This window comes from Camponotus vicinus, unplaced genomic scaffold (genome assembly GCF_025532165.1).
Source record: "Camponotus vicinus isolate PSW18456_S1 unplaced genomic scaffold, iyCamVici1.0 SCAF_8, whole genome shotgun sequence".
In the NCBI taxonomy this organism is placed as follows: Eukaryota; Metazoa; Arthropoda; class Insecta; order Hymenoptera; family Formicidae; genus Camponotus; species Camponotus vicinus.
This window is the reverse complement of record NW_028141980.1, coordinates 75336-102890: the sequence shown is the minus strand read 5'-3', so window position 1 is coordinate 102890 and position 27555 is coordinate 75336. Positions and strand designations below refer to the sequence as shown.

The following is a 27555-nucleotide window of genomic DNA, read 5'->3' as shown; positions in this document are numbered from 1 at the left end:
AGAAATTGGAGATTCCTCGAGCATTTCAACTATATCGAGGAGAAAGTCTCTCGAGTTACCAGGGCACTATGTGCGTTAATGCCCAACTTAAGGGGTCCACGCGAGAAGAGGAGAAGACTTTACGCACCCGTCATCGGTTCAATTATAAATTACGGTGCTCCCATTGGAGCACTGCTACCAATAGGAAGATACGTGATAAACTGCGACGTATCCAAAGAACTATATCCATACGTGTTATTGCGGGATACCGCACAATATCCGCGGATGCTTCCCTTCTTCTCGCGAGGATTATTCCCGCCGACATCCATGCGGCATATCTTCGAAGAGTATTCCTGCGCGCACAGGATTTGAAGAGGCAAGGACTGTGGAATAAGCTCGAGGAACGAGAAATCAAAAGAGACGAGGAAATACTCTTAAGGCGGCAATGGCAAATCCTATTACAACGGCAAGATGTGGCAGGGGCACGCACATGTCGCGCCATTGCTCCACTTCTAGATCAGTGGCTCTCCAGGAACCATGGAATGTTGACTTTCCACATGACACAATTACTTGCGGAACATGGCTGCTTCTATTCCTACCTCTACCGAATTGGTAGAGTCGAGACAGCCATATGTCCCTTCTGTGAAATGGAAGAGGACTTCCCTGATCACACACTACAGCGATGTGAAGCATGGGAAGAGGAGAGAGAGTTATTACGCTGCTCTATTGGCCAGGATCTGTCACTGAGTACAATCATATCGAAGATCCTGGAATCTGCGGAAAACTGGGAAGCATTCCTCACATTTTCGGAGAGGGTAATGCTCGCAAAAGAAGAAGATGAACGCGCACGTGAGCGCCTGAGAGAGAATAGTGTGGATACTAACTAATACACTACTTATACTTATACATAACCACTAGGTTTACCTAGTGGATATCCCTGACTAAGACTATCAGCCTCTCGATTACGACACGGAATAGAAGGTCCTCAACACTATACACCTAGACACACACACACATTGGGTACACATATCATTAGGAGACATGGAGGGCGGAGGAATAGAGTAGGAGTGGGTTGGGGGGTAGGGTTTTTGGGGTTTGGAGTAGGGGGTTTGGGATTCATTCATTCATTTATTCATTCATTCATTCATTCACTCACTTACTCATTCACATACAAACACACAGTCACACCCACATTTACACATTTTATATACACATACATTGGACCATGGAGGATCCTGTATTACGCAGGTAGCTAGATATTGCGTAATGGTATTACCAACAAATTGATCATTCGACTTTTTGTGTCTTGAAATGAAACGTCCTAATTACACACACATAGAGCCACACACACACTACACGCACAAGTACACGTATACAGGGACATGAATTTACCGGGGTCATTACGGAGGGAAGTTGGGTAGGAGATTGGAGTGGAGTGGGGGGAAGGGATATTTTGGGGGTTTTGGTGTGGATCGGGGTTGGGATCATTCATTCAATCATCTTTTCATCATCACACTTGCACACTTACACTCATACACATGCATGCATGTGTCATACACAAACATGCACATTTGAATCTACACTTACACACACACATTTTTTTTTTGTTTACCGTACGGAGGGCAGGGGAAATGCAGAATCCCGGTCACCTCCCAGTAAGGGGAGAGGACCAGGATCCAGCCTTATGCACACCCCCCGAGCCAGCCTCGGGGGTAGTGTGGGGCTCTCCCTCCTCCTGCGGAGGGCCTACCCACTAAAACCCCTGTCCGACGGGGTCCTAAAGGACCCAGTGGAAAACATTCTTCATGTTATCCTATAATCAACCCCTAGGGGAACCGGGAACCATATCTTCCCCAGGGGCTGAGGACCTAGCACGAAGACGTGCACTCTGGTGCTGATTGATTCTAAATTATTTTCTTCTGTTCCAGGTATCCAAGGACCAAGTGTTAAGCTGACCAGGACCACAACCACCAAAGGAAGGATGCAACAACCAGACAATTGGGCATCAACGCAGTATCATCATAGGTAAGTATAGGTAAGTATACTATTCTCACCTACTATATACATATTTACATATACAGGGTGAGCCATTTTAATTAACGCACGCAATTATTTCGGAAACAAAGCATTTTAGAAAAAAATGTTTCAGACAAAAGTTTTATGGTTTCGAGGGGGCCATAAGATGGTATCATTGGTTTGACACTGAAGAGTCATTTGAAGGTCACGTGAAGGTCACTTCAATTTTTTTAAATGGAACACCCTATATATTTTTGCACTCTTGTAGCTTATCTCGAGATCTTTCCAAAACACTATAATTAAGTACCTTTTCGTTAAGTACTTTTTGAGTTATGAGGCTTGAAATAATTTCTTAATTTTACATAAACCGTAAAATATCTTGTAAAATATTAATTTTTCGATTATCTTACCTTAATACTTTTACGTACAAAATAATGAGAGGAATCAATTGGTGTAAAGACAACACATAGTTGTTTTTAAGAAAAAATATGGAATTGTTAATTGCAAATTACATATTTTTTCTTCAAAACAACTATGTGTTTTCTTTAAACCAATTGATCCCCATTTTACGGTTTATGTAAAATTAAGAAATTATTTCAAGCCTCATAACTCAAAAAGTACTTAACGAAAAGGTACTTAATTATAGTGTTTTGGAAAGCTCTCGAGATAAGCTACAAGAGTGTGTAAAAATATATAGGGTGTTCTATTTAAAAAAATTGAAGTGATCTTCACGTGACCTTCAAATGACTCTTCAGTGTCAAACCAATGATACCATCTTATGGCCCCCTCGAAACCATAAAACTTTTGTCTGAAACATTTTTCTCTAAAATGCTTTGTTTCCGAAATAATTGCGTGCGTTAATTAAAATGGCTCACCCTGTATACATATTTACATGTTATACATACTACTAATTAGCCTATACATATATACATACATATACACATTCACACATACATATACACATACACATACATTTTCATATGTACACATGTACAGGCCTAATTCTATTTTACAGACAGTTATTAGTTTAAGTACTATCTGTGCTGCTACGAATGCTTACGCGCTATTTCTATACGTGTCTCTTGCGCTCTAGTATCGATATGCGTACTTTTCTTTTCTTTCTTTAAGAAATACTTAATCGCGTGCACTAAAGGTCGGCATTCATTCTATTAAATTAAATAATAATTAAATTATATAAAGAGATAAAATTTAATGAATAAATTCTTGGCTCGCGTACGTGCGCGCTTCGCGTGTGTGCGTATGACGTCGACCGTCCACATACATACCGCGACACCATTCCTACCGGTGCGTGTACAATAACAGACCTCTTGTCGCGTTGAGTTATAATCGTGAATAAACGTAAAGACAAACGCAAAAAAGGCCAATTAAAGGTAAATAAAAAGAAAGTAAACAATTTAAATTTATATAGAATTTAATATATAATTAAAAAATATCACAAATGTATGTGTACACACACACACACGCGGGGGGGGGTGCAAGGTGGGCCTTCGGTCCCCTCTCCCGCAACCACCCCGCCGGTAGGCAAGGTGGATCTTGCTTTACAACTTACAGCATATATCCATTGTGATTGAACTCTTCGCAATGCGTCCCCTACCGGCGGGGTGGTTGCGGGAGGGGGGCCGAAGGCACACCTTGCACCCCCCGCGCGTGTGTGTGTGTATGTGTACACATACATTTGTGATATTTTTTAATTGTATTAAATGTATTTAAAATAATTTTTAATTAATTTAAAACTAAATTTTGCTTGGAAATGGACCTTACTTTGCGTGAACTTCAATTGCTCACAACTTTTTAACAAACAAAGACTGCCAAATAAAACTTTTTCGAGGTTACTCAGGATCATGAACTTGACCACATATGTCAAGGTCAAAGTCATCGGTGAGGTTGCCGTTCTTCTAGATAATTACCCTAAAATCTTTTGCATGTTACTCAGGACAGTGATCTTGATAACATATGTCAAGGTGAAGCTCATCGGAGATGAGTCCCCTAATATCAACCTTTACCATCTTGGTACCGTGCATGTTTTTACTATGTTTTTACTACAGAATTAAATTGTTAATAACTTCTTAATAAACAATGACCGCCAACTAAAACTTTTTGGAGGTTACTCAGGATCATGACCTTGACTACATATGTCAAGATCAAAGTCATCGGTGAGATTGCCGTTCTTCTAGATAATTAACGAGAAATGTTCTCTCCTAGCCCGGCGCACCGTTCGCACCCATTGTCGACGCTCTATGTTGACGAATCCAGAAATTTCCATTTCGTCCTGGAACTATAAAATAATCTATTTTTAAAAAAATACACAATTTTTCACAATTTTCCCGCAACCACAAAATATTCGCAAAAACGATACATTCCACAGGAAAGTCAGCTTCAGGAACATGATGCATAACATGTCAAACATTTATTTTCCACTCGGGATAGATATTTACGCGAACCATTTTTTTTTAATTTGGCACTTCTTGACTCGCGCACTGTCCGCAACTTTGTAACGAGGCAACGAGGTCTCGGCGCGAGATTTTATAGTAGAGATGTAGCATTATCACCATATCAAAAACGCGTCGTAAGACAAAAGTATACGCGGTCCCATGCAACTCAGCATGATATAATATAATATTAATATTATCATATCGCGACTTTGTGAGGAGACAATCGTATCGGTACGAAACTAAAATAGGGACGTATCATTATCGCTTTACCAAAAACGCGTCGTAAGACAAAAGTATGCATGTTCCCATGCAACTTAGCATGATATAATATAACGCTATAATATAATGCGTTAACCCTGATCGAATGGTTATTGAACGGTCATTGAACGCTCGTCGAACAGAAATGAACGCCCGTCGAACAGAAACGAACGACCGTCGAACGGCTATCGAACGACTGTTGAACGACCGTCGAACGGAAACGAACGACCGTCGAACGGTCATCGAACGGTAATTGAACGGCTATCGAACGGTAATTGAACGGCTATCGAACGGTAATTGAACGGTCATCGAACGGAAATGAACGACCGTCGAACGGAAACGAACGACCATCGAACGGTCATCGAACGGAAACGAACGACCATCAAACGCCCATCGAACGGAAACGAACTCCCGTCGAACGGAAATGAACGGAAATGAACGCCCGTCGAACGGCTATCGAACGGAAATGAACGCTCATCGAACGGAAATGAACGTCTATCGAACGACCGTCGAATGGAAATGAACGACCGTCGAACGGCTATCAAACGCCCGTCGAACGGAAACGAACGCCCGTCGAACGGAAATGAACGGAAATGAACGCCCGTCGAACGGCTATCGAACGGAAATGAACGGTCATCGAACGACTGTCGAACGGAAATGAACGGAAATCAACGACTATCAAACGCAAAACTATATTCAATTATCAAACAATTATTTAAATGTATTACCATGAATCGAAATACAATATCTAATGACAGCTGTGTCACGTACGGAAACACGATATTGCCCACATGCATAGATAAGGAAAAGGAAAGAAAGGAGAGAATAAGAAAGACGATAAAAATATATTGCATCATCAATTTATTATAAATATGGATTCGATGAATCATTATCATGATGTTTCAACCACCAATTATAATTCTTAAATATATTTTGTAAAGCGCAATTTTTTACATGATTTTCACAACGCACAATATTCTTAACATCTAACTTATTTAAAGAAGCTACATCCTCATAGTCTGCATCCAAAGTTTCAAAAATAACATCGTTTCTCGCATCATCGTCCAGTATATCGGCCAGCCATTGTCGTTTTTCGTGCCCTTTAACATATACGAGAGGTGATGTATCATCCTCCTCCGTTGCACTCATCACTGCCGTCGTAATTAAACGTTTCGATTTCCAATATGAAACGTGTCCATCATCCCACGATGATCCATGGTGATTTTTAATCAGCCATAAAACCTGGCATCTCTCAGATTTTGTGAGCGTGCCATGGTACGGGACATGTAAAAATGTAATGAGAAAGTATGGATCCTTTTCTCAGAACCGCAGCTTCTTTCACGACAAAATTTCTCCCGATAATAAATCCTTATAAATCCACAAACGTTGGAGCAGCCATGATGACAAGATCCGATCGCAGACTGATGTCGATCGTCAAACATCTAAATCTTTTATATTTTTCTTCATGCGCATTGGAGGGGATATTTGCTGACTTATGTAATTTTGCGGACTACATTGGTCAATGGATTATATTCGACAACCCGATCGTGCAAGATGAGACAATAGGCGGTAGTATTCGCCGGTATATTTTCCCTGCATTCAAACTCTATTCTCACGTCCACGGTAGCAGTTTTGACAGACTCGTTTTGTCGCGAGCAATCAATGATAGCGAGAGGACCGCAACGTAGAAACTTTGAAATGGTTAATAGCGTGGTGCTATTATCGCATCCGTAATAAGATTTGCGAAAATGAGAGTACATGTCGAATAGGACGGCGAATCTATTTTTTTCAAAATCTAAATTTAAATCATCGTAGGGATAAAATTCCGAGTTTAAATAGAGTTTAACGTTGGTCAATTTGCAGTCATCGAATAATGTAACATCTTGTGACACTGAATTCTTTTTACCAGTTTGCAGTGCAAAGATCACGTATCGTGGTTTCTCTAGTTGGGAGGCGGCTTCCACGGTCCACGAATGCCTAGTCGTGCTATGTAGCAGAGGAAATTCATACCCACATAGAACAGAAACCTCTAATGGACGTCCATTAGACGTCTATCATGGATATTTAAAACTTCCACTAGACGTCTATTAGACATCCAATGGACGACCACAAGACATCCATAGTTCCGCATTGTGTACATCCATTGGACCTCCATTAGACGTTTTTAAAGATATCCATTAGACGTTGTGTGGAACATTAATAGAGGATTCGTGAGGTCTCGATGGATGATTAATCGATGTTCCATGGATCATTAATAGAAGGTTCACAGAGCCTCGGTGGACGATTAATTGACGTTTCGTGGATCATTAATAGAGAATTTATGGAGCCTCGGTGGACGATTCATCGACATTTCGTGGACCATTAATAGAGAATTCACAGACCCTCCGTGGACGATTAATCGACGTTCCGTGGATCATTAATAGAAAGTTCACGGAGCTTCTGTGGATGATTAACGGACGTTGCGTCGATCATTAACAGAGGATTTACGAAGCCTCGATGGACGCTCAATCGACGTTCCGTGGATAATTAATAGAGGGTTCACGGATCCTCGGTGGACGACTAACGGATGTTGCGTGGATCATTAATAGAGGGTTCACGGATCCTCGGTGGACGACTAACGGACGTTGCGTGGATTATTAATAGAGAGTTCAAAGAGACTCGATGGATGACTAACGGACGTTGCGTGGATTATTAAAAAAAAGTTCACGGAGCTTTGGTGGACGACTAAGCGACCTTGCATGGATCAATAATAAAGGATTCATGGAAGATGGATGGATGAAATATATAATTCTAAATAAAAATAATATCAAAAATTGTAAAAAAAAATTATGTTTATTGAAGATAAAATTACAAATATTATTTGATGCTTAAAAGACCAATATTCCTTTAAAGTTTGCAGCAACTGATGAAAATAGCATACGCACTTGTGCCAATGATAAATTTCAATTTCAGAAATTTATACTAATATAGATGCTTGTTGAATTATCAGCTGCGGCAATCTTTTTCTACAAATAAGAATTTATTATTACATACATAATTTAGAAAATTATTATATATGATCGATATTCAGAGTTTGATCTCACTTTAAATCGTTTTATAAGTACATATATATATATATATATATATATATATACGATTTTTAAATGGCCGCGTATTAGTTTTTTAAAACTGTTTAAGATCTTAAATTGAGAACAAACTTATGAATATCGGATCTATTAATTTATATATAGACTTGTTTACATTGATATCTGAAACATATAATTAAAATCTTTTAGTATATCGTATCATGAAAATGGTTAAGACACGATAAACGAAAGAACAAACAGAAAATTGTATTCAACATAACGAATAAAGAGCGAGCGTTTCATATCATATGTTTTTTATATATTCTACACATTAAACTGTTCCTTATTTCGTTCATTGTGTCTGACTCTTTTAATTATTCTACAGCACACATTCTATATCAATGTTTGCGCTAAATGCACACAATGAGATTTTCCGTTTTAGATCGTAAGTGATCCAGTAAATGTACTAAAATTGCAGTATGCAGCGAATTTAATAATTTATTAGAGCGCATTGCATCTAGTACGAAAAATCGCATCATGTGCCATTATTTTTAATAATGGAAAATTGATGACAAATATAATGTCTAAAAAGGAATTAATCTTGTGAAAATGGTCATGCAAGCTTCATTTAAGTGATGAAAAGCGAATGTTAAAGGTAAGTAGACATATACATTTATATAAAATATATAAACATGATATGTATATATATATATATATATATATATATATATATATATATATATATATATATATATATATATATAGTCTTCCCGTAAAAAGTGTGAAGTTATATACATATTTTAATGTTATTTGACGTTATTTCCAATACCTTGAAAGTTAAATTTTTTTTACAGATTGCCTCAGACTGGCGATATAAGTTATTGAAAACTTTATATAGCGCATCTCATCATTGGCAATACAAGAAAAGCTGAAAAAAAACTAAATAAAACATGTAAAAAGCAGTAAGTTAAATATGTATATGTAAGTATATAATTCAAAAATAATATGTCAAAAGTATTATTATAGATAGTTGAACGTGACCAGTAAAACCTTACACATAATAATAATAATAATAATAATAATATTAATAATAATAAATATACCATAAATATAATATACCTTAAATATAATATAATAATAATAATAATAATAATAATAAAATATACCTCTCATACCTTTTGATATTGTTAAAATACCTTTTTTCCTCTTATATCTTTCCTTACTTTTTCCTTTCTCAATTAATCCACGGAACCGTCTTCACCTTGTGCTTTCCGTTTCTCCTCATTTTGATGTCTCGCTTTTGAATGTCGGAACCATTCCATAATCCTTCGCTGAATTTTGCCATGGTCAGTATCTGGGACATTCTGAAGTACGCAGCCTGCACAAACATTTTTTACATTTTAACTTTTTTTTTAAATATATATACAGTGCGTCGTGGTATTTCATTGTATAATTACTTTTTAATTAATGTAAAAATTGGAAATATTATTTAGTTAAATTTGTACAATAATAATGTGAAAAAAACGATAACTTGTTATATATCTCGAGAATTGAAATTAAATTAATCAGAAGTTTTGTAAATTTGATACAGTTAATAATCACATCAAAATATATATTAAAAGTGTATATATTAAATAATGTATATATTATAAAATGACTATATATTTTCTTTATTTATATGTCAATATATGTATACTTGTAAACGTTTCTTAATTGTTTACAAAAATTTTAATGTATAAATACTACTATGTAGTACTTACTAAAAATCACTTTTATTAATTCTAATTTGCGTAGTGGTTCCTTTCCGCATCGACCTTCCCAATTGAACTTTTCCGCCAATTTATTGGAAAATAATTTATATAAAGTTCTCTTTACGGCATCAATGACGTTGGTACCTCCGATGGATTTGATGTATGCGCGCTGTAAATTAGTAAAGTAACATATAATTTTATTATATAGAATGTAAGAGAGAGAAGAAGAGAGAGAGAGAGAGAGAGAGAGATAAGTGTGTGTGTGTGTGTGTGTAATATAATTCTCGAATTATCTTCTTTCAAATTCCCAATTTTTAATCTTTTAGGAAAAAAAAGAGAAAAATTTTTTATACTTATACGTTTAATATTTTAAGTAAAATTCTTTTGTTAAAATCTTTATAATATTTAATACTATAATAAAATGTAAAATTATATGTGTTAACTTACTAGCGCAACATTATGTTGAGAATCACGATGTTTCAAAATCTCCTCCACCTCCATTAATTGTTCTGTAGTTTCTAACGGAAATCTGGTCTCAACATCTTCAAAAGAAACCTCCGTATTCTTGTTCGCTTCTGTTTCCGTATTTGTCTTTTTGACCAAAATGTCCAACAAGGAAAGTGATTGCCTCATATCATATTTAATGAAAGCTATTTCTCTCGTTAATCTCTTCAAATAGTCCACTGTAAAAATATGAATAGCATTATATTTAATAAACAAATAAAATACATATATATGTTGTATATACATAACTTTATCATAATTTAAACATAAAATTCCAAACATCATTATACGTTGCTTTGTAAAAAAAAAAGAAAAAGAAAAAGAGAAAAATCAAATAAAAATAGTTTTAATTTTTTATATTTTAATTTCAAGTTTATATTTAATATATTATTAGGATCCTCTAAATTCTTATTGTTAGAAATATTTTTATTTCGGTATAAAATATTTTGCTCTTTATCCAAAATAATATATAAAAAAATTTTTAAACATTTTAAATTAATTTTTTATTAATACATGCTATATTATCTTTTCGCATATTTGTTATTGTAAGTTATATAATATTATTTAAAAGTATTGTATATATTATATAAAAATATAAATAATGATAATAAGTTCGAATATATTTGTAAATGTTAAAAATTAGATGAGTAACTGAAACATTTAATGTCTCTATTATTTTAAAATATGGAGAATATTTTTACGTATAAATAAATATTTCAGAAATAGTAAGTTACAGTCGTAAAATTTTTATTTTATCATGCTTAAAATAGAATTATTTAATTTTTTTAATAAAAATTATTATTACACAAAATGTATTATATCTGATAAATATTTACTTACCAATTGCGTCCTGTGAAGATTGATGATTTAAATGATCATCTATTTTCTCTCCTTGTTTCATTTTACAGCTGCTTCGATCATTTTCTTCTACTTTATCATCCACATGCTGATTTGGTATATTCTTTTCATTTTCCTCTTCTCTTGCATATGCAGCACTGCTATGCGCTTTTTCATTACGATTATCCACATCTACGTATAAAATAAAAATATATTATTTAGTATTCATTTAATACTATATCATTATTAGTACATGAAGTAAAAATTATTAGAATAAAAAAATGAAAAATTTTTCACAAATTATGTTCAAAGACATGACAAAGATTTTAGAAAATATATTCCATGTATATATGTATTGGTCATAAAAGTTATGGTACAAAAACAAAATTACTAATTAATATATACAAAATATTGTGCATGTGTGCACACGCATACATATTAATAATTGTGAGTGTATGTTTGTACAAAATTTATAATAAAAGATAAACAATGAATCAATTTACATATATGTTTTACGAAATAATTGTTAATATTTTACTTATTAATATTTTAATATATTGTTAAAATGTTATATTTATTATATATAATGGTATATTTATATATTTTTATTTTTTAATTTTGATGTCAATATTAATATTGATATCTAAAAATTATGTATAACTTTTTAAATTTACATTTACAATAAATAATTATAAATATGAAATATATATATAGACCAATACATATATATAATTATGAAATTATTACAAAGAGATTTAACGAATATACCTTGCGAAAATGATTGAGAGTTCGAATTTGAGACTTTTTGCTTCGTTTTGTTTGACTCGCTGTTTCTTTTCATAGATTTCCCAGAATATGTAAGGGATGAATATGAAGGGATTTCATCTGTATCATGCAATCGCTGACCTTTAATACAAAATAAAACATGAACGTAAAAAATGTAAAATATAAATTTCTCTCATAAATAGATATAATATTAAATATAATATTAGATTTTATGTACTTACGTTTTGGAGAAGATGGAGGAGATGATAAAGTTGTGTCTGCGCATGATTCGTCTTCGCTTTCGGACGAGTATACAACTCTTTTCGCTCTCATTTTTCTGTAAGACCTCGCTTCCTTGTCAGTATCCAAGTCTGATGTATAGATTGCCCTTCTTGCTTTTTCATCGGCCTTTTGTAAGGATGCTGAAAATATTTTAAATATTATTAGCAAATATTACTAATACGAAAAGATAAGATAAAGAAAATTAAAAGCGATTTTATTTATACTTACGATACTCGCCAAAAATCCGTTCAATTTTAAAAGAAGACCAATCAGAAGCCGGCGGTTCCTCTTTTTCAATTGCCTTCCGAATTCTCGAATCTGTCTTATAATGTGAAGGATATTTGCAAAAATCCTTACTTTGCAGCCACATTTTCGGTATTACTTGGATACCATCAGAGAATTCCGCGACGATAAATACTTTATTCGGCATTTTTCTAGAAATCTTAAATTATTTGTTATTAGTACAGTATTATATAAACACGCACACACATATACAAAATATCTATTCAAATATTTGCACAAAAAACCTATTTCTTGTATATAGATTATGTATATATATATTTAAAATTTTATAAAGCATAATAATAATTTATATATTAAAAATTATAAGTGTGCGGTGCTTATTAGCGGTATTATTGCAAAAATTCTTTCATTATCCTTTTTTGTATATGGTAATTTTATAAATTTATGATTAATTTTATGCAAAGGCCAAACTTGAAGAGCAGATAATTTACTGACTTTAAATATACCCAAACGGACAGAACTACATGGATAATGATAAAGTTCCTCAACAACTTGAAATTTACGACCTATTACAACGTAATTGCCTTCACTCGAGGTAGCAATATTTTCTAAACAGACGATATCATTTTCTATAAAACAACAATTATCAGCAGAAGACTTAATTGAAATAATAAAATGAGGAAATTCAATCTTTGAAAATTGTGGACTAAAACAACCCGATATCAATGGTCCTTTTTCGTGTGGAGCTTTTACATTAATTTTTGAAATATTTATATTGTTAGAATTGTTTTTACAAAAACTCATCTCCGCATAACGATTACTAATTTGCTGTAATGGTTTATCCGATTTTCTTAAAATAGATTTCAATTCTTTCATAAAATTTTCGAACGGAAAAGCACTAAAGGTGTCTAATGGTCCAAATTGTCTTACGCAATCAGTTATATGTAAAAGTCCGTGAATATTATAGGATGCAAATTCAGATCCGTAAATTTTAATAAAGCACTTAACAAAATGTTTCATTAATTTATCTGCATATTCAATATATTCGACTGTACTTTTCTGACATAAAATGCGAACAGCAATGTGCAAAGTGAGGAAATTGGAAAAAATATCAGAATTCAATTCTTTTTGTAATATAACAGGACCGGTATATAACAGAAATTGTCTCAATTCGGTTGCTTTCCACTGTGCAATATCTTCTATTTCTCGTGGCCTTCTTGCAAATTCTTTAGGAATAAAATGTCTAATGTTAAGAAGAGATTTGGAAACATTTTTTATTTTACGCGAGGTTAAACATCTAGTTTTTAGAGGCCCACTTATCCATAATTTTATTAACTTTTTAACAACGCCAATACATATTAGATGCATATAATCTAATGGTATATGAGATACAATGCCAAAATTTGAAATATTTAATAGAATAGAATGACCAAGATGATGTTCTTCTTGAATTTGATTAGAAAAGCTATCGTCTGTTCTCATTTGATAATCAAAACTAGGAAAACAAACTCTGTTAGCGATAAAATCGCCTTCAATTGTACATTTCGAGCAACTAAAATAACCCGTATGTCCCTTAGTAAGGGTAATAAAAGATTTTGCAGGGGCATCGCATATGATAGAGTGTATTAATACTGAAAATGTTGTCCCGTTATAAGTTACGCCTTTATTAATTAGATTATTGATATCATTTACAAATTGTTGTAGAAATTCATTCGCATCCGCTGGTTTAGTTTTACCGAAATAACAACCGATAAGAATTACTTTCTCGTGAGGCATAATTCGACCTAAAATGGGCCATAATTGATTTGAATTTGATCGCGATATGGGTAGACCGTCGATACCAATTTGAATCTGAATAAGAGATGAAACCGGTGTATTCTTGTTTCTAGATAAGAATTGGAGAATGCCATATTCAATACCAAAATGACAATATTGTCCAGGAAACATTTCAGTAATAACGGAAGATTGTGGTGTGCGTAATAATGTCTTGGCACATTTTGGGAAATTGGAAAAAATTGGATGTATTGTTCTCAAACCGGATAATAAATTCGACAAAGCTACATGAGAAATACGATGCGTAATAGCCCATTGTACTAAAAATGTCTTAAAATCATCATTTTCTTTCTCTAAATTATTATCCTCATCTCTTATATTGTCCTTAATTGTTATAACATTATTCTCTCGATCTAAAGACACGTTATTGTTTAAAAAAAAATCATATGCGGAAATGTTCGTTAAGTCGGAAAATGGTATTGTTTCTTGTTTCTCAATTTCGGAAATAACGCGATTAAAATTGACAATCTCGTCATGATCATCATTATCCGAGACAGAATTATTTATAATTATGCTCGAATTGGTTGTAGAGTTTTCATTAAATAGAGCAAATAATTCGTCGCTCTCTTCTCGAATTAATTTACGGCGATATCTTGTCGAAATATCTTGTTGAAATAATTTACGCTTTGGCATAGTCGATTGTTAGTTAATTATTTCTATGTAAAATCTATATAAAAATGTATACACAATATTTACTATATTTAAAATAAAAACTGTGAAATAAAGATTAAAAGATACTGATACTTGCGTTTTTTCGATACTTATTCTCTCGTTGCTGATCACGCAGGAACGTGTGCCTCAGTAGACAGGAATAGATTTTTCGATTGCTAGAAAAAAATTGCAATAAAATATATATAAAATAATTAATAAAAGTAAAACGCATATACGGCACATGTGCTAACATGTCTAGAAAAATTCGTACATGTCGCATATATCTCGAAACTTTTGACTCTAATATTCTTTATAAAAAATTAAATATATTGGAAATTATTCATATATATATATTACTTTCTTCTCGATGTCCTAAGGACGTTTGTATATTCGTCACATAAAGATGAGCGTTGCGTAGGATTAATTTACGGCGGCACCTCTTTGAAATACGCGACAGAAATTTAAGCATGCTTCGGCATGGTTTATTCGATGTATTTCAATATTTCTATATTTCACGTAAATATGTACTACACTCGAATAAAGTCTACATTGAATAAAAATTAAAGATTCTACTTACTTTTCCTTTCTCGAAAATCTTCGTTGTCCAGTAGCTCGTATAATAACGTTTGCCGCTGAATTAAAAGCTCTCGTTAACATCCAACACGCTCGACTGACGGGAATAGACTGGTCGTGAGAGTCGTTGTCCTTTATCTCGAAAAGACAAGTAATACGCGATACGACAAAAGTAAAGCCCCTCCTCCCGCAGCAAAGGTTAGGCAGTTTAGGTACGTACGTACATTATTTGCGCATAGCCCCGTTTTGTACCGACTAAAATTAGCAAATTTTTAAAATTATTTCAATCAAATAAAATATGCTGCATTAAGCACTACTTGTATAATAATTTAATTAAATTATTAAATTATAATATATTTCATTTAATTGATGAACCAATTTTAGCACGGGGCTACCTAAATTATAATTTAATAATTTAATTAAATTCTCGGCGAGCTAATCAGAGCTCTGCAGCTCAGAGCGGAGGTACAAGGCGATCCAGAATCCTTAAAAAATAAAATCGAAGAGCTGCTACTGGAGATTAAAGTGGCTAAAAGAGAGGAAGAAAAGAGGAAGAGAGAGGTTAGTGAATTGCAGGAGACAATAGAGGTGCTCAGAAAAGAGAACAAAGATATTAGGTTGGAAATGCGAAGGGAAATGAGAAAAATCAGAGAAAGCATTAGCAGAGAGAGTGAGAAGAGAGAGAAAGGAGAAAAGGAAGGAAATATAAATAAAGAAGAAAAGGTAGATAGGAAATATACACAGGAGACACAGGCTATGACATATGAGGCTGTAGAAAGTATGGAACCCAATGTGGAATGGGCGATGAGACCCCCATTACAGGGGAAGTCGGTACCCATCCCAATTAGGACAAATTTACCACGGATTACAACAGCAACATATACAGGAAAAGGATACGTTCAGTCCGAGAAAATCCCCGATAACATTAGATCAAATGTAGGGTCTAAGAATAAAGGAATCAAAATTAAAAGTGATATCCAGATTGTGCCACCCAGGGAAACCATTCAGCAAATTCCTGGTAATCCTGATACAGAAAAGATGACATATGCGCAGGTAGCGCAAATAAATGCGCAAAATGCACAGAAAGGATGGTCCGTTATCGGGAAGAGAGGTAGAATTCGTAAGGAAGATCCCAAGTTAGGACCCCAATCGCAACAGCGTAAACCTCCTCCTAAGAAGGAAAAGATTAAAATGGTAAACACTGCTGCTATTAGCATAAAAGGCAAAGATAATAACTTCTCTTATGCGGAAGCATTGAAGAAAGTTAGATCGAAAATATCATTACAAGATCTGGAAATCGTGGCTCCGAGAATTCGGAAAGGGATGAACGGAGCCACGATAATCGAAATATCAGGACCCGATAATGCGAGTAAGGCGGATAAATTAGCGACGGCAATGCAAAAGGTGCTAGCGGGAGAGGCCGCGGTCGTACGCCCTAATATCAAAGGCGAATTGAGACTTTTTGGTATGGATGAGTCTATATCAGTCGATGAAGTAAAAGAGACGATCGCTATAGAAGGTAATTGCATGATCGGCGAAATCAAAACCGGACGTATTGGTCGTACAAAGTCGGGTACGGGCGTGATTTGGGTACAATGCCCAAAATCGGCAGCAATTACTATAGCCGGCAAGAAACGAATACAAATCGGATGGACATTTGTAAGAGTAGAGGCATTAAAAGCAAGACCGCTCCAGTGCCGTAAATGTTGGAGAATCGGGCATGTTAAAGAGCGCTGTAAGTCAAGTGAGGATTTTACCGGCAGCTGCTTCAGGTGTGGAATAAAAGGCCACTTAGCGCAGGATTGCCGAAATAAAGCGAAATGCCTCCTATGTCATGATATAGGATTAAATAGTGAGCATAGAATGGGCTCATATAGATGTATCGGTATCACAACATCTTTGCCAAATGTTGATAATCTGAATGTACATAATAATGAGAATATATCGCAGGTAAAAAATCTGCCAGTAAACAGCTCGGATATGACGATAGACAATTTGACAGTAGATAGATCAGAAGTAGGGGCAAATAATATCGATGCAAACAAGAAAGACATCGAAGCGCCTGTAAGGAGGACAGACGCTGAGGAAGAAATGGACATCCAAAATAATGATTGATGCCCATCAAATTAAGTGTAGAAAAATGAATAATACTAAGTCTAGGATTAATATATTACAAATAAATATAAATAATTGTAGAGCGGCCCAGGACCTCCTGATGCAAAAGGAGAAGGAGGGTGATATTGACATTACGTTGATATCAGAGCCTTACCAAGTCCCCGATTGCGTAAATTGGGCGGCTAATTTAAATGGCACCGCGGCGATCCACTGGAGCACAAAAAATATGCGATGCTCTGGAGTTCTCCAGAAGAGGGGACGTTTCTCCGTTATGATGAAGTGGGGAACACTAATTGTAGTGTCCTGTTACATTTCTCCCAATGTCAGGGTTGAGGTGTTCGAGGAGTTCTTGGACGAGCTCGACAATAGTCTGTTGGAAGCCGAAATTGGACAGGAGATTATACTCGGAGGCGACTTTAATGCAAAATCGATATTGTGGGGTTCCTCTCACACAGATTCGAGAGGGGATCGTTTATCTCGTTGGTGTGCTGGTAGAGATCTGATACTGTTAAACACAGGAACTCAACCCACCTGTGTTAGACATCAGGGGACGTCTTTGGTGGACATCACCTGGTGTAACTCTAAAGTAAAACCCCACATCACTGATTGGCAGGTACTAAGTGAGGAGACACTATCAGACCACTGCTACATTATATACAGTGTACGTAGGACGGGTAGTATGTATAAAAAGAAAAAATATGCCAAGTGGGCATACAAGAAATTTAACGAGGATTTATTTAGAGAATCTCTGGAATGGACATGCAATCAACAGGATGATGCTGAGTTGGACGTTAAGAAGGCTGCTCGCTGGCTTCAAGATGTCCTAACTATGGCTTGTGATTATGCGATGCCTAGAGCAAAGCTAACACACCATCCCAATGCTTACTGGTGGAACACACAAATTGCGGAATTAAGAGGAAAATGTGTACAAGCCAGGAAAAAATGGCAAAAATCCAAGAGAGACAAGGCATCTATAAATGAAATTATAAATAGAGAGGATACTTATAGAGAGATTAAGAAAGAGCTTCGGAACGCGATCAAAAAATCAAAAGCGCGCGCATGGGATGAGCTCATACAGACGATAGATAGGGACCCCTGGGGTCTACCCTATCGGATTGTGATCAAAAAACTCAGGAGGTCTTCACCCAGTCTCACTGAGATACTCGACAATGACATCCTTATGGAAATTATAAATAAGTTATTTCCGAATAGATCGGATAACGAAGAAATCGATGAGGCTATATACAATGAAGAAGTAGCATACAATGAGGCTATTTGGAAGGATGAGTATGAAATATCTACAGATGAATTAATTAGTGCGATGAAAAAAATGCCGGGCAATAATAAGGCGCCAGGGATGGACGGATTTAAGTCCACGTTTTTAAAGAGTATCCCGAAAAAGCTGCAGCAGAAACTACGGCATATCTATAACATGTGCATTAAAAAAGGACACTTCCCTAATCTCTGGAAGAAGGCTATATTGATACTAATCCCCAAGGGAGCATTGGATCTGAGGGCACCAAAGGCCCGCCCCATATGTCTTCTCAGTGAATTGGGGAAACTCTTGGAACGTATCATAGAGGAGAGATTGCAGGACTGGATGTTTAGAAATCCTGCGTCGGCAATGTCTCCAAACCAATTTGGTTTTCGACGGAAAACGTCTACATGCGACGCCCTATACATTGTACAGGAATTAGTCTTGGAGGCGGGAGAATGCGGAGAGGTGGTAATTGGCGCCAGCCTCGACGTTACAAACGCCTTCAATTCCTTGAGTTGGAGTAGTATAAGGAGGGCCCTGTTAGATAAGGGTTTTCCTATGTACTTACGTCGAATTATTGACAGTTACCTGTCAGATAGGAAGATAGAATACCCAACTTCAGACGGAAACACTGTTGTCAGAGATATTACGGCAGGAGTTCCACAGGGTTCGGTCCTTGGACCGACCCTGTGGAACATTACTTATGACTGGGTACTACGTACCCCTCTGGAAGAAGGATCTATAATAATCGGATATGCCGACGATATCCTTATTTTGACTAAAGCTAGTGATATAGATATGGCGATTACCAGAATTAATCTACAAATTAGTAGAGTTTTGAGACGAATAACGAGTCTCGGATTAAAAATAGCAGAACAAAAGACTGGCGTCATTATCTTTAATAGGAAAATATGTACAGGAAATATTTACAGAATTAGAGTGTATAGAGAAGAGATAGTAGCTCAGAAAAATATCAAATATCTGGGATTGATCCTGGATGAAAAATGGAAATTCCTGGATCATTTTGAAAATATAGAGGAAAAAACTTCCAAGGTCTCGCAGGCACTCTTTGGTCTTATGCCGAATCTTAGAGGTCCAAAGGAAAAGAAGAGACGTTTGTACGGACACGTACTCAATTCTATAATAAATTATGGGGCGCCCATTTGGAGCGAAGCCACTGCAAATCCTAAGATCAAGGCTAAATTAATGAGAATCCAAAGAATGATGGCGATTAGAATTATATGCGGATATCGCACAATATCGGCGGACGCTGCTTTGCTCCTCGCAAGGATGCCTCCTATCTTCCTTACGGCAGCATATTATAAGAGGATCTTTTTAAGAGTCCAGGAATTAAAGAGAAACGACATGTGGAGTAAAGGAGACGAAAATGAGATTAAGAAAGAAGAGACGATTCTCCTTAGAAGGCAATGGGAGATATCTCCAGAGAGAAAATGTAGCTGGTGTGAGAACATGTAGAGCCATTACGCCAGTTTTGGACAGATGGCTAGACAGAGAATATGGCGAAACGACCTTTCACATGACCCAGTTATTAACGGGTCATGGGTGTTTCTACACTTATTTACTGAGAATTGGCAAAGTGGACTCAGCTTTATGCCCGTTCTGTGAACGAGAAGAGGATTACTCCGAACACACTCTCGCCAGATGCGAAAATTGGAGCGAGGAAAGAGAAACGTTGATGAGTGTTATTGGAGATGATCTATCTTTAAGCACTGTAGTCTCAAAAATAGTTGATCTAGAAGAATGTTGGGAAGCTCTCGTCACGTTCGCTGAAACAGTAATGTTAATTAAGGAGGACGATGAAAGGGAAAGAGAGCGACAAATGCTCGATGAAGTCTAATTTACTAACTAAGTGACGTTCACGTTTACGTTTACGACGAAATCCCGATGAAGTCTACATACAATTACCTTGTAATGACAATAAAGTCCACAACAAAACACCACACTTACATTCTTTCATTCATTCATTCATTTACCCATCATTCATTTACCCATCATTCATACAAGTACACTGACACTGGTTACAGGGATATTATTGGGGGCCATCGGATGGGAGGTAGGGTTGGCGTAGGAGAGGGATGGGGGGTAGGGGGGATATTAGGGGGGGTAGAAAGAGGGGGGAAGGGTTGCTCACTCATTCATTCATTCTTTCATTCATTCATTCATTCATTTTTCATCCTTTCCATTCATCTATTCATCTATGCACACACATCTATTCACTCACACATACACATACACATATTAACACACGAACAAGGTTTATAAGCACACACACACTTTTGCACTCACCCACATACATTACACTATACATACACTACACAGGACTATGGAAGCCCGGAAAGGAGGAAGAGGGTGTTAAAAAAAAAAAAAAAAAAAAAAAAAAAAAACCAACTGACACGAAAGATTCCACGGTGGGTTGATGCGAAAGCGGGTACCACTGGGAATCTAGTCATTACCGGACGATGCATGGAGGGTTTTTTTTTTTTTTTTTTTTTTTTTTTAGTTGGTAGTGGCCGTTACGTAGGCCGAGTCCAACACTCCCCCGGACTACGGGGTTAGGTTAGGTTAGGTTAGGTTAGGTTAGGTTAGGTTAGGTTAGGTTAGGTTAGCAGAAGTTACTTGGAAACAGATATAGTAGAATAAAGGCTTAGTTTAGTTTATAAATATAATAGGATGAAAGTGGTAGTACTTACCCTCTATATATGATAATTTATCTCATAGATATCATAAATACTATGTGACATTTACCACAATCTGACAGATAGGTTATTTTGTCCTTGGAAATATATCTGGAAATAAAATATAACATAATACGGACTTGATTTTCTTTAATACAAATATAATAAAATGAAGTAAGGTTATCATATATATTGAGTATATTTATATATATGCTAACACGTTTGTGGACTAACCTGGTATAATTATGTGTGTTGAGTATAATTTTTATGTTGACTAAGCATGGATTGACGGTTGTTGTTGTTCTTAACTCCTTGAACAACACAAAATTATTACTGCAATAGGTGGAAGGCCCGGCTCTGCACATGATATTTCTCTCTTGTAGATAGCACGGGCATCTGAAATAACAAAAATTCATTAATTACTGAGCCTATGGCTGTCACTGCGAGTGAAATTATTAATAAATAAGCTTGACAGGCGCTGAACTGTCTCCTGTCAACGCGAACGACAAGGAGTTGCACTTTAATGAACTGGTGCAGCAGTAAGGCGCCCTTTCACTGGCGACTATAGTCATGGGCAGTAAGTAATATAGACGGGAAACTTTGAAATTGAAGTATCCCTATCCTGAAAGAGGTTTGTGCTTCTTAATATGAATAATTATATACCGAAAGAGTGTATTCGACTCTTAAGATGAAAGTATGTTCGGAAATTCATTAGATATTCTGAGCATGCTAAAATTATAGTAATTTCTATCTGGAAAGAGACTAGTATCTCGTAATATGAATAAATGCATATTGATAGCGTGAATCATCTCTTAAGATGAAAGTATGTTCGGAAATTATCCGGATACGCTGAGTATCCGAAGACTATAGTAACTTTGTTCTAAATGAGACTGGTACTTCTTGAAACGAACATTCATACACTGAGGGTGTGAATTTGACTTTCAGGATGAAGGTATGTTCGGAAATTATCCGGATATTTTAAGTACTTGAAAAATTTTAGTAACTCTTATTCTAAATGAGAGTGGTACTTCTTGAAATAAACATTTATACACTGAGAATGTGAATTTGGCTTTCAAGATGGAGGTATGTTCGGAAATTACCCGGATATTTTGAATATTCGGGGAAAAAGTATAGTAATTCCTTTTGGAAGAGATCGATATCTCCTAATATGAATAATTGCATATGGGAAATGTGAATTGATCCTAAATCGATAGTATGTTCGGAAATTGTCTGGATATCTTGAGTATCTGTAGTTTATAGTAACTTCTATCCTGAAAGGTAAATTAACTCAGTTAGCGAGGTAAGGAGTGCACGGTGGTGTTCACCAACCAGAGCGCATTCTGAATCTGATGAGCAGTGGTGCAATTTTTAATTGATGCGCAGTAGACTTGCGTGCGTTGTAGGGGATGCGCGTTGGGTGGGATTACATCTCGTTGATCCCCCCCACCCTACCAGAGGGTTAAAATTGTTTAGTGTTGCGCAGTAAATAATTGAGGTCAATAATGAATGCGCATTATATGTAGATGTATTTAGAGATCCTCCTCTGTCATTTCAACGCAATAGATCCGTTACTCTTGCGTATTACTCGGATATTCTATGTAATTGGAAATTATAGTAATTCTTTTTCTGGAAGAGATTGGTACTTCTTAATATTACTAATTGCATACAGAAAGGTGAATTTTGTTCTAAAATGACAATATGTTCGGAAGTTGTCCGGATATCATAAGTATTCGGAAATTATAGTAACTTCAGTCTTGGAAGAGACTGGCATCTTTATTATGAATAATTGTATGCCGCTAATGTGAATTTAACACCTAAGACGAAAGTATGTCCAGAAATTATCAGGATATTTTGAACATTCGAAAATTATAGTAGTTTCCATACGGGGAGAAACTGGTAATTATTAATATGAATAAAGTCATATTGAGGGTGTAAATTCATTCTTTAAGATGAAAGTATAATTGTTTGAGAATGAGAATGAAGTTGATTGTTGAGGCGGCTTAATTATAAATTTCGTCGATAATGTTATATAAGTTGCTGCGAGAAGTGCTATCATTGTACTTTAAGTTCTTTAAAATGACTAGAATAAATAATTAAAGTTACGCGATAAAGTAAGTGAGAGCGAATACAAAAGTAGATTAGTGGCCTTATTAACTGCGGCCCATTTTCATTGGGCAGACCGAGCCCAATATTCCCGGTCAACTTAATTTAGTATGAATGGATAAGATACAAGTAAGGAACTTACGAGCGCAGGGGACCTCGGATACCCCAGGGTTCGGCGCGAGGGGGGTTGTGGTCCCTGACCCCGCCGCGTCGTCATCATGCGATGGGCCTAAGAAAATAAGTTTTGTTAGGAAGAGTTTGGACAATAAGATCGCAAACAAGTTATTCCTGTGTAATCTATCATCCACTAGGATTTTTGAGGATGCCAGGACTGCGTTGTCTTCGTTGGAGGAGTTATCCTTGCAGGCATCCAGAAGGACACAGTACGTGATCGAGACAATATCAGAGCGTACAAGAGAATTATATTTGATGGCTGTTAGGATGGAGTTAGCCCGCGATTACCTTTTGGACCGCATCGAATGCCAGGGCAGTCGCATGCGAGATCTTGACGCGGAAATCAAAGCCCTTAGACTTCTCCTTCCATCCGGTCGTGAGTCTCCGGTTCTGAGAATGAATGATGATGCCTGGGGAATCTTCAAGAATACCCAGGACCCTTTGGACTTCCTAGAAAGAGAGGCATCAACATCTAGGCTCTCCTTCTCTATTGTTCGTTCACCTAGTGTGATTCGTGGTGATCGTGCGGAGAGTGACGAAGGGATCTCCGCGCTGTCCATCCTGGAAGGTTCAATCTCAACGGTAGCCTCTAGTTTACGGATGGAAGAGGTTCATACAGATGAAATCCTAGCCGCGGAGATTTCCCAGAGAGAGGATGCAGTAGCATTTTTAATGAAGGAGATCATTATGAGGACAGCGACAGTGGTGGATCTGGATAAAACACATAGGAGAAAATCTGACGAGACTGGACACATAATAGACGACCTTGGCGAGCTACAGGACAACGATTACTGGGCAGGACGGGCTCACAGGCGTAGTGAAGCCAGCCGTCCTAGGGGAAGGATACCCCGAATAACAAACCAAATACATACAAATATGATGGACAAAGATACAGAATCGTTGTTAGTGCCGCAGAGGTTACGGAGCCTCAGCGACAGGCGTGCAAGCCCTACGGTCCCTGGGGCAGGCACGTCTTCATCCTGCAAAGGGCCCACTCTCCGTTTGTCGATGGGCGGGGAGGATGATATGGTTACCGTCGACGAGACGTATGATAGGAATAAGGATAGTGAGGATCCGCTATCATTACCAATCACATTCATAGAATGTCCATCTGAGATGAATGTGAGAGCGGAAGAGGAGACTCAAATGGAGACTCTTCAGACACCAAGAGCAAAAAGAAAAGCACGTCTTTCTCCAGGAGTCCCTGCATTCAGTGAAGGTGAACAGGAGTTAGACGTTACGAAAGAAGAAACAAACAAAGTTATGCTTAGAAAAAGAAAGGATAGGAAGAAGAAAGCCAGAATAGGAACAGACACATCTCTCGAACTTACAGATGAGGTAATATCGATTGACTCGATGTCTGATTCAGACAGGAATGTTGGCGTTAAAGATAAGGAAAAGAAGGAGAAGAGAGAAAAGGACAAGAGGAAAAGCGCAGATAAGAGAGGGACTCCCAAAGGTAAGAAAGAGCATTTAACTGTCTCTTCTGAAGAGGAGGATAATCTCGGAGAGTTTGCCCCAGATGAGTTACGCAGGATGGACGTTACATCGGTTGGAGCCCTTGGCATCGACTATTTAAAAGATGTAGACCGTATGCGTGCTAAAAGCCGAAATATTCAAGGAGGCATCAGCGGCAAAATGCGCAGTAATTTGCAGAAAGCTACAGATGTTATTAACACATTGATTTTCAAAGTAGCATCAACAGGAGATCCTGCCAAACTTAAAATAGACAATAAAGCACTCAAGGACGAGATCGAGAAGTTAAAACTCGAGGAAATTCTCAGAAAAAAGGAGATGGATGAGATGAGAGTCATGATGAATGAGCTAAAGAAGGAATTGGAAGAATTCAAAGATAAATTTGATGAGATGGAAGTGGACAGAAACAAGGCTAGAAACAGCCAGAGGATCGCAGAATGGAAAATGAGGAGAGCGATCGCTGCGGCTGAAGGTAAAGAGTTCGAAGAAAGTGTTCCTGGTAACATAGAAGAAGAAGGTGATCTTACTAGGAAAGAGAATATCGGCGGAAGAAATACTAATGAAAATGACATAAAGATGGATATAAATAAGGATGATGTTTATGCTGGTGACTCAGAAGTGCTCTCTGACTTTAGGTCAGAGGATGCATTGAGAAAAGACAGAAATGACAAAGAAAAAGGACAGGATAGAAGGAGTGAAGAATTAAAAGATATACAAAGACAGATCAAAGATTTAGTTAAGAAGAAAGTTGAAATTAAGAGGAAGAAGGATTATAGCGATAATAGTAATAACTCTAAAGCCAGAGAGGAAAAACCTCTTCCACAGCGAACGCCCAGGGCGAAGCCAAGAGTCCTGACCAATGTGCAGCTCGCTCCTCCCAGATCTGCAGCTCATCCTGAAAGAAAATTCGGGGAACTGAATAGGGATATGACAGAGGAGTTGAACAGAGATGGAAGTATAGGATTTACCGGATCAGAGGATAACAGGAGCTGGAAAAGGATGGACACAAGGAAGAGAAAAGGATATGAAAGACCTGGACAGACGAGGCGAGAATATCGTGGCTATCAGACGCCGCGAAAAGAGGTGTATCCTGGAAATGAAGACCCAGCCATTGAAAAGCGGAATATTAAAAGAGCTGCTCCGACTCGAAAACCTTCTAGAACTGCAGCAGTTATGATTGTTGGTAAAAGCAAAGATTTTTCATACGCCGACGCGCTGAAGCAGGCTCGAGCTAAAATTTCATTAGACGATTTAAGAATAGAAAGTAGCAGGGTTAGGAAGGCGGCTAATGGCGGCTTGATAGTTGAGGTTTTAGGCCCGGATGGTTCAGGTAAGGCTAATGCATTAGCGGAACAGCTTCAAGTTGTACTGCAGGATACAGCGAGAGTAACTAGACCTGTTACCAAAGGAGAAATCAGACTCGTCGGTCTGGACGAGTCGGTTACGGCGGAAGAAGTGCTGCGTGCTATCGTTAAACACGGAGAGTGCACTGAAACGGAAGTTCGGGTTGGATCTATAAGGCCCATGAACAACGGTTTGTTTACTGTATGGATCCGGTGCCCTCTCAATGCGGCCATAAAAACGGCCAATTATAAGAAAATTAGACTGGGTTGGACGCTCGTCAGAGTGAATCTGTTAGAATCCAGACCAACCCAGTGTTTTAAGTGTTGGCGTTATGGTCATTTAAAAAATTCATGTACTTCTAACTTCGACCATAGTGGATCCTGTTTTAATTGCGGTGGATCGGATCATAAGGTTGGAACATGCAGCTTGTCTGCTAAGTGTATGGTCTGTGCTGACGACGGAAAAGATGCAAATCACCGATTGGGATCGATACAATGCACGGTCGATAGGTCAAAGCATGGTACTAGGATATTTTATAGGACTCCTCGTAAGATGACTCCTGCCCAGCAGATGGATCCGGATCGGGGGACCGGAAGTATGGAAGTAGTAAATGATCAAAATTAATGTTATACAAGCCAATATAAATAGAAGTAGGCCAGCGTTAGATCTATTACTACAGCAGGCAAAAGAGCTGAGAGTTGGTTTGCTTGCAATTTCGGAGCCTAATAATGTTCCAGATGCTCCGAATTGGTTTTCGAGCTTAGATCGTGGTGCTGCAGTTTTTGTAGATTCAAATCTCATTAAGTTAAGATGCACACTGGCTCACAAAGGCGACAAATATGTCGCAGTTAACTGTGGACCATACTTAGTGGTGTCGCTTTATATTTCTCCGAACGTAGGACTTCGAGAGTATAATGCTCTTTTAGATGAGCTCTCTGCTACGTTAGCAAGTCGACTCGATAAAGTTATTTTATGTGGCGACTTTAATGCTAAGTCTCGTCTTTGGGGATCCGGCATGACCGATGCTAGGGGTTTTCTGCTGTCCAGTTGGGCAGCAGAAAGGGATGTCCGAATAGTAAATGAAGGCAATATCCCTACTTGCGTTAGGCCTCAGGGATCCTCTATTGTTGATTTGACCTGGTCGTCTCCGGACTTAATACCGTTCATAAGAAAGTGGCA

The 27555-nt window shown here is 36.9% G+C and overlaps 1 protein-coding gene across 1 annotated transcript; it reads right to left on the bottom strand.

Annotated features, from left to right (window-relative positions):
• Positions 1-8896: 8896 nt before the first annotated feature.
• On the bottom strand, positions 8897-12024 carry LOC145975921 (uncharacterized). Its single transcript, XM_083106691.1, has 6 exons — positions 11871-12024; positions 11632-11769; positions 10867-11055; positions 9970-10205; positions 9532-9691; positions 8897-9149 (listed from the first exon to the last, which is right to left on the bottom strand). Exons 1-6 carry the CDS (start codon positions 11959-11961, stop codon positions 9010-9012), a joined length of 954 nt encoding a protein of 317 aa, XP_082962817.1. The 5' UTR covers positions 11962-12024; the 3' UTR covers positions 8897-9009.
• Positions 12025-27555: the final 15531 nt, after the last annotated feature.

Bases quoted from the DNA above. Each gene is read 5' to 3' on its own strand.
- LOC145975921 (XM_083106691.1), bottom strand. From the start codon at position 11,961: ATGAGAGCGAAAAGAGTTGTATACTCGTCCGAAAGCGAAGACGAATCA. The intron at 11,056-11,631 runs GTATATTCGTTA...TTTTATACGTAG, and splicing joins CTCTCAATCATTTTCGCAAG to ATGTGGATAATCGTAATGAA. The intron at 10,206-10,866 runs GTAAGTAAATAT...ATATTTTTACAG, and splicing joins ATCTTCACAGGACGCAATTG to TGGACTATTTGAAGAGATTA.